General features: G+C 33.4%; 2 protein-coding genes across 2 annotated transcripts; both read right to left on the reverse strand.

Annotated features, from left to right (window-relative positions):
- Positions 1-1178: 1178 nt before the first annotated feature.
- On the reverse strand, positions 1179-2199 carry LOC120159997 (zinc finger protein ZAT5-like). Its single transcript, XM_039170468.1, has one exon. It carries the CDS (start codon positions 2036-2038, stop codon positions 1319-1321), a length of 720 nt encoding a protein of 239 aa, XP_039026399.1. The 5' UTR covers positions 2039-2199; the 3' UTR covers positions 1179-1318.
- Positions 2200-5590: 3391 nt separating this feature from the next.
- Positions 5591-7941, reverse strand: LOC120160036 (superoxide dismutase [Cu-Zn], chloroplastic). The gene is made up of 8 exons (XM_039170503.1): positions 7608-7941; positions 7146-7207; positions 7012-7051; positions 6831-6926; positions 6703-6734; positions 6479-6554; positions 6146-6199; positions 5591-5776 (listed from the first exon to the last, which is right to left on the reverse strand). The coding sequence occupies exons 1-8, from the start codon at positions 7867-7869 to the stop codon at positions 5751-5753; spliced, it is 648 nt and encodes a 215-aa protein (XP_039026434.1). The 5' UTR covers positions 7870-7941; the 3' UTR covers positions 5591-5750.
- Between the last annotated feature and the right edge of the window lie 488 nt (positions 7942-8429).

The raw sequence follows: 8429 nt of genomic DNA on the forward strand, positions 1-8429 counted from the left end.
AGCTTTGATACTTATTGTGGAATATTTTATTCAGTCCTTACGACTTTAATTGTTGGAATTGAACTTTAATGTTATCAACTATATTTTTAAAGATGTTTATTCGTAATATGGTTTTAAACTATTGAAAAATATTTTGGAAAAAATTATCATAATATGCTAGATCTGGTCGTAAAGCATAGGTCGGGTCTAGAGGATTACACATAAAATTCTTATCACTTAACCATAATTCCCTTGGGCATCAACTTAAGCCCACTAACACTAAACTTGGTCCAACTAATTATAAAGTCTTTTGGGCTCAACTTTAAGTCTCGGATTGACCCAAACTACTAACCCGAGATTCGGGATGTTACATACTTGTCATTTGGTAACTACAATGATCTTTAAAGAAACCCAATACTAAAGCAAAAATCTATTTGAAGCACATTAATTAGAAACATTAGGTGGGCAACATCTCACCAAAAGAGATGGACTAACCTCCCATATCATATTATATTGCAAGGATGACGCCATATTTTTACAAAAAAAGATAGGATCTAATAAAAATCCAAAAATTATTTTCATAGCTTTCGTTCATAAATTTTCAACATATTGATAATTAATACATATCTATAATTATTTGAACTCGAGATTAATAGAGAGAATAACACTCAATTTTATCACTCAATTGAATTCCACTATAATAACATTAACATGACAATATGTGCTTGGCTAAAAGATTTATTGATTATGATAATGGAAATAAAAGAGTTGGAAAAAGCATATTCTTGATGTTGTGACATCTTTACACAAAGCTAAAATGAGCAATGGGCAGATGAGGGGGGCAATGGAACGTGGGAACCTTTATAATGGCACCGAAACTAAGCAAATGTGAGAGCCGTAAACAAATTTATATTAATGAGCACTTTGTGTTGTGTACAAGCTCCAAATGGTGTCTTTCTTGGGAATATCGTTGTCATTGGATTGTGGGTGATCGGCAGTTTAAGTGACTTGCATTCTAAGGGATGGATTTTAGTTGGTTAATTAGGTGTAACAAGAGAGTAGGCTTAGTTTCAGCTAAAAACAAGACACACCATTATGTATAATTTATAATATAAATGAAGTAAAATCATATGAACGATAAAACATACCAAAGTTAAAAAGAAGAAAATAGCTATTTATGAAATATAAAGATGCCCCATCCCCCTCTCTTTTCGTGAATGAAAGGCAACCATCAACACTGCTAACCACTTACTCAAAGGTATTCAACTGTAAAATTACATGGAGTTGTTGAATCAACACTAACTGTGAAATTGACTTCGATTTCATAGGATTTTTCATTTTAGTAATGACAATCTACCAAAGCTGGTGTGGAGAAAACAATAGCTTGAAACTGGGAATCTCTGAGATCATCTTCTGGTGCCGGAAGATTAAGATCCAACAATGGCTTGTTGGATTTGCTTGCGGTATTAATGCTGATTTGATCGGCATTCATTCCGGGTTGATCGGTTCCGGCAGCGGTTGCTGCCGCCCTGTGCCATCTCATGTGACCTCCAAGAGCTTGACCAGACGTGAACTCGGAGCCACATATGGAACACTCGTGAATCTTATTACCCTTTTTGTTACTTAATCGTTCAGCCATGACTGCATCATCGACTGCCAAAACTAGTGGTTTTTTGTGCTCGATGGCGCTTTTCGGCTTCTTGTGGCTTGCCATATGCCCTCCTAGTGCTTGGAAAGAAGGGAAAGATCGGTTACAAGTTTTGCACTGGTACACATAAAACTCCACGTTCCTTCTCGGACCATCACTTTGTGCCAACAGGATTAGGCAATTAGCCATCTCCTCTTCTTCCTCGGTGCTCTCGTAAATCCGATCACCGGACGTTGTAGTCGGAGAGGAAATCGAGTTGTATTCCTCTGCCACTCCTCCTCCGCCACTTGATGAGCTAGAAGTCACCATGACACCGAACAGGGACGCCGGCCTTTGGCGCTTCGTACGCTTGCCTTTCATGATCAAGGTTTGGCTATCATTAAACCCCAAAAATCCCTCTTGAGATTGCATATCCACACCTCCCCCTAAACCAAAAGCCGACCAAAAATAGTTTCGAAAGACAGAAAATTGAAGTGAAGAAATAAGCTATTAATGTGACCCAAGTAAAGGAAATGAGTAGCAGCTAGAAAACAACAAGAACGATTATGAAGCAAAGATAGAGAAATGGGGTTCTTATATATTGGTGGTGTTTGTTTTTACAGAGATAAAATATTTGCAGTCTGCAGATCACTGCAGGCATCTGCAGCAGAAGAGGTGGATCAAAAGTCTGCAGTCTGCAAGAAGAAGACTGTTTATTTTTTAACGTCTACAGACTGTTAAAATAAACTGAAATATAAACAAACTGATTTTTTAAACTTAAAAGAGTTTTGCAATACTGAAATTTAAATAATTTTACTAAAATTTAAGTAATCCATACAACTACAATAATAAATTTTTTAAAATAAATCAATCCATATTTTAAAATAAATCAATTCATATTTTAAAATAAATCAATTCATATTTTAAAATAAATCAATCCATATTTTAAAATAAATTTTTCCATATTTTAAAATAAATTAATCTATATTTTAAAATAAAATTTTTCATATTTTAAAATAAATCAATTAATATTTTAAAATAGATTTTAAAATAGATTTAAATAATTTTAATTTCTTTGAAGATGTTTAAAGACTTTTGAAGATATAAAACAATGTCTACCAAAAATACATCGCGCAAACGTTAAAAGAATTTATGTCTTCAAAAAATCAAACGGCCACAATAAAAACAAACACCACCGTAATGAATGATGACAAATGTAATGATTGATTTATTATATATATATATATATATAGAGAGAGAGAGAGCCAAAACTCAAAATATACCGTCCATGAATAGTATAAAATATCGTGTTGCATACAATACACCCACGTCTTTTTGATCTTTTCATTTCCAACTTTTAAAGGTATTACTACTAGTAAATTGGGTGTTAAAGAATTTGACAAAATATCGAATTTCAATCTTATGGGGGAAAAATAGTATAATGTTAAAAAAATTTATCGACTCAATCTGGTTTTGAATATGAACAAGACTAGGGAAAGGTATAGGTCGGATTTTTGGTCTATTCGATCAGATCTGAAAATTATACACCTTCCATTCCATTCAAACTCGATTCGAAAATTATACACCTTCTATCAGACCCGACCTTTTGAGATAACGCGATCCAAAATAATATATTTATAACAAATATTACTTTTATTCAATAAAAAATAGAGATTTAATTGAAAAATAATAATATAAAGAGAAATCTTATTGTAATTATTTCTAAATATATAAAGTAAAATTATATTTTTTAGGTTGGGTCAGATATTTTTCACCTTATACTCGAACCCGACCCAACCCAAACATAATCTCTAAAAAATTCAGACTCGACCTAACCCGAACCTGAATTGTTTTATTAAAAATCTGATCCGACAATATCAGATCCGATCGAAACCTGTCGAGTATGATGCCCATCCCTAATCAAGACTCGTGTGACGACTTAAACAGTAAAGATCATAAATCTAAAAAGAACACTTCTCTATAATCCTTCTTTTATGCCTAATTTTGAGAATTTTTATTTTTATGAAATATTTATACTTAATAAATTTCATTAATTACAAATAAATAGACGATTAATGTTTGGTTTAGAACTATGAGAAGCATATTTAGCTTTGGTTAACAAAATCCTGGTAGTACCTTAGGGGGAGAGACAAGTAGGAGTGTATGCAAAGAAAAGAGTGTAGGATTAGGTGGAAAAGAGAGGGTGGCGGAAGGGGGCCAGAATGAGGGTTAGGACAGTTCAATTGAGTTGTTGTTAACGTCAAGTGACAGTTTCATCACACCCCCAATACTTTATAACCATATAAAAAAAGAACCCTTAAATTAAACCCAAATTTGAGGGACTGCACGTTAAAAAAGCATGGGATGCTACCTTCATTTATTCCCATCTCTTCTTCAAACCAAAACGAAACCACATATTCTATTATTTTATTAATTATTTCCATTACAATATTAACTTGGATTAAAAAACCCCTTTAAAATAAAAAAAAATCATAATAACGTGACCGGTTTAAAACAAAATATGTATCCATAGTTTTAGTTATTTTAATTGGTTAATGAAAATATAAAAGTAAAAGATTTGTTATGTTTTTTATTAGTCTGTGTAACTATATGATAATATATATTTAAAATTTTGTTCAGAAATTTTTTAGTCATTGACAATGTATAAATTCCATGCAGATGTAACTACTTGAATTTAAGACCTTTACGAAAACCAAAATTTTCTTTAATTACTGAGATCACTCGAAGATTTGCAAGATTTGTTAAACTAAATATAAGGATAAAACCACGATTTAACATATCTTATATCATGCTAAACTTGAAATGCATTAACATCGTAATATAGAATGTTGATGACAATGGCCAGTGCCCTACCCAACGAGTAAAAAAAGGAGCACAAGTGTCAAGTGGGGAGGAGGTTTATTTCGCAAGTCATAAAAAGTTCCATATGACTGTGTAACAATTTCCTATATAGTTGGATCACTAATATTCTCCTCAACCGTATTCATAGAATCAAATGATTTGGATGGCAGATTTTGGGTGTCCAATATCAAAAGAGAAGATTTCAAGGAAAATAATCTCAAAGATTTAATTCTCGAAAAATCACAAGTAGCTAATATGATTTTTGACGTACCCATAATACCTACCAAAATTAAATTCATTGTCACCTAATTGTATCCACTTAGCCTGTTAACCTATAGGCATTTATTATAACTCTATAACTCACACACATTAACAAGTCTCTATATAACTTCTTGAACTTGACAAAGAGACAAGAGGAGACCTTTACAAAATCATATCACCTATATTCTTTCTTGCTTTACCTCCTTATAGAGACGGAGCACTTTGCCACCAACTACGATTTTCCGTAAAAAAAAAAAGTAAACAGCCAATAACAAGAACAATTTATTTGGTGTCAACATACATAAAATATAAGATCATGTATAGATAGAAATTTCATGTAAATTTATTCTAAATATATAAATCTTATCATATACAAACCATATTTAGAATTATTCCATTCTAAATTCGGATGAAATCCGATCATTTAACTTTGTAACGAAAGAATTTCATATGATTTGGTTGGTATCTAACTGAAAAAATATGATACGGAGTTAGAGTTACATGTAAGCCAAATATAGGTCAAATTGTAATTTTGGTTCTACGTTTGAATTGAAAACGTTAATTTGATATTATTTAAATATTAAAATATGAACATTTTGAAAACATCATTTCCAACTTAGAAAAGGACCGAAATATTATAAAATAAAAACAAATTATGTGAGATTAAATCCCAAATCTGAATATAGTAAAATGGCCAAAATAGTTAAAACTAAATCCAAATTTGAATATAGTGAGACCAAAATCTCATTATCCCAAAATTTCATGCTTCAACTCGCAGAGATCCTAATAACCAGCACCAGCACGGAGTTTTATAAGCTCAAAAAATGCAAGTTTTACGGTCTACAGGTTCACACACCAAAACACAAGCAAGTTATTTTGTATTGCATTGGGAATCATGACACACAAAGATGATAATAGAGGTCTGCACAACCTCATACAAGAGGTTATCAACATTGAAAGTGACATCAAATGCGCCTCTATAAGAGAAGAACCAACCAGCTAATGGTATCATTGAAAAGATTTATATCGGGGTCAAGCCAACAACTCCTGTAGAGAGATTACCAGAAAAAAAAAAAGACAGTAAATGTCCACTAGCTTTGATATGTATCCTGGAAAGATCACTTAGTCCGACACTAAAAACTTGATTGCCATATGGCGGAATCGACAATATTATGTACAACGTAAAACATATAGATACATATACCACATTCATTGTCATGCCATGGATATGCAAGTATTTCAAAAGTTCAAGAGTCCATCTCAGATATGTGTGTGATTGTTTAACTAAAATAATCAAGTGAAAAATAACTATGCTCAAAACACGGATGCAAGAAAACGAAATCAAGGATGAGTCTGGAGTTCTTGTCTGCTCTGTAAACATATAGGAATGTAGATAAAAAGTACAAGTGCACATACCGCATGCCAATCTTCCGCCAGCATTGCCAGTGGTTAGACTAAGTTCATGTCCACCTGAAGATGCATAATAAGAAACAAATATAAGCAAGCCAAACTAAAGTAGGAAGTAAATAAGAGGGAAATCCTGTAATCAAAAGGCGAAACATGCCCACTGACTAACAAAATCAACTATGATGAAACGTGCATTGAAGTTTAAACAAAGAACTTCAGTCCTACATCCAAAGTGCATCATCCTAACATCATAAATAGCCACTGCAGGTCACTCTTCTCTCCACAACTTATGAGGGAAATTAACTCGTTAAGGAACTGTGAGAATTGCAATTCAAAAGTTACCCTTTCCAAGATCATCCTCAAGCTCATGAACCACAAGTGCTCTTCCAACGACTGCATTGGGGCCACTTAGTGGTATCTACACAAGAGAGTCAGAGTTAAGAAATTGAAAAGGAAACATGATCTAGAGGCGCGCACACTGAAATGGAAAATTTCATGCTCAAACACATGAGAATATCCATGTATGGAGATTTTCATGGGAAGAAACATGAGTTTTTGAACATCACCTGATTATCCACAATTGTTGCCTCTGCCACTCCTGCATTTCAAAACATTGGCCCACAAATAAATTTAATTGGAACACAGACAAATTTAAAAAGAAAAAAAAAACAAAGTGAATCTAAGAATGTATTACCATCGGCATTAGCAATTATGTTTCCCAGGTCACCCGCATGGCGTACTTCATCCTCAGGAGCACCATGTGTCATCTTGTTGGGGTTGAAATGTGCTCCTGTCATTTAAATTAAAGAATTTAAATATACACAAATTGAAACACAAGAACATGCGGCATGATATTCAAATGCAATAAGTTGTACCTGTTGACATGCATCCATTTGTTGTGTCACCATATTCATGCTACATAAAAAAAAAGGTTAAAATCATAGATTTCAAAGAACTTCCATGTACTGAAATCCACTGGCAACAAGTAGCTAAAGCCGAAAACACTCACTAGGTGGAACCCATGAGGCCCCGGAGTAAGACCGGTAATACGAACATTCACAGTTGTAGGGCCTAATTCATTCACAGAACAAATAAGCATTCTCAGATATCAACATTTTATTGCCAAAAAGATAAGAGATATACAAGCTTATCATCCATTGCAAATTGAACTTGAATATAAAAATTTGATTAATAATACCAATGTCCACTTGAAAAACAAGAAGAGACTCTATCCAATCTCAAAGTATGAAACTTGGAAATGAATTCGTCAACAATAAAATCCCCAAAAAGCAAAATGCACCAATTTCATTTCTCTTGATTCTTGTCCTTGTGAAACAAACAATGAAATCCCTCCCCCGGGAAAAAAAGAACGAAAATTTCCCAAATAAAAATGCAACAAAACCAAAACCCAAATTACAAAATGCATTATAAAGTAAAGCAATAGATCAAAAGTGAGGGGGCTAACACTGACCATCATCTTCCTGGGTCAAAGTGACAACGCCTTCAACTTTAGAATCACCTTTGAGAACAGCAACTGCTTTCTTTGTGACAGCAAGCACCGAAAAGGGCTTCTTGGGGATAGAAGCAGAAAGGGAAAGCGATTGACGGGGGAGTTTGAGAGAGACGCCACGAAATGAGGAGAGAAGAACCGGTGGGTTTGAAGGGTTAGTTGAGGAAGGAAAAAGGAGAGTGTGGTGAGATGGGGTTGTGGTGAAAATGGCGTGGGCTGCCATGGCTGCTATTGTCGCAGCTTGAGATGAAGATTATGATGGGTATAGGCTGTGGTGGCTGCGTCTTTTACTCGTCAGAATTTGGTGGAATATACAGTACACTGTTGGTTTTATATGTGGCTGGATCTGCTATGGTTCGGCCTGTGAATGGTGCTACAATCTTCTGAGCTGTCCAAGAGTTAGTAAATAGTTAAATCTCATGGGTTTACCTGGTAGTCTGGACTCTAGGTAAATAGCCGAATTTGTTGTCCCAAATTGAAATTATGAGATTTTATTTTGCTCAGATTTATTTCATTGACATTTGTTGTTATGAATCTTATTATTAAAATTTGATTTATAATTAGATTTTATTAGTGTGAAGTGATTATAAAGAAACATATATTCTAAATATTCTCAATCATTTGATAATGAACGTTTAAATATCCTTATAAATATTATATTTGAATTAAAAATCTTTAAATATAACGACTATCTCTTAATTATTAAAATCATTTGTTTCGTGCATAATACTTTCATCGATGATTTCTCAATTTGTTTACCACTAATTGGTGAGAAGGTGACAT

The sequence above is a fragment of the Hibiscus syriacus genome, unplaced genomic scaffold, assembly GCF_006381635.1.
Source record: "Hibiscus syriacus cultivar Baekdansim isolate YM2019G1 unplaced genomic scaffold, ASM638163v2 tig00111388_pilon, whole genome shotgun sequence".
NCBI classification, from domain to species: domain Eukaryota; kingdom Viridiplantae; phylum Streptophyta; class Magnoliopsida; order Malvales; family Malvaceae; genus Hibiscus; species Hibiscus syriacus.

Coding starts and splice junctions, on each gene's coding strand:
- LOC120159997 (XM_039170468.1), bottom strand. CDS start 2,038: ATGCAATCTCAAGAGGGATTTTTGGGGTTTAATGATAGCCAAACCTTG.
- LOC120160036 (XM_039170503.1), bottom strand. CDS start 7,869: ATGGCAGCCCACGCCATTTTCACCACAACCCCATCTCACCACACTCTC. Junction 6,927..7,011: donor AAATGGATGCATGTCAACAG/GTACAACTTATT, acceptor TTTAAATGACAG/GAGCACATTTCAACCCCAAC. Junction 5,777..6,145: donor TGGCGGAAGATTGGCATGCG/GTATGTGCACTT, acceptor ATCTCTCTACAG/GAGTTGTTGGCTTGACCCCG.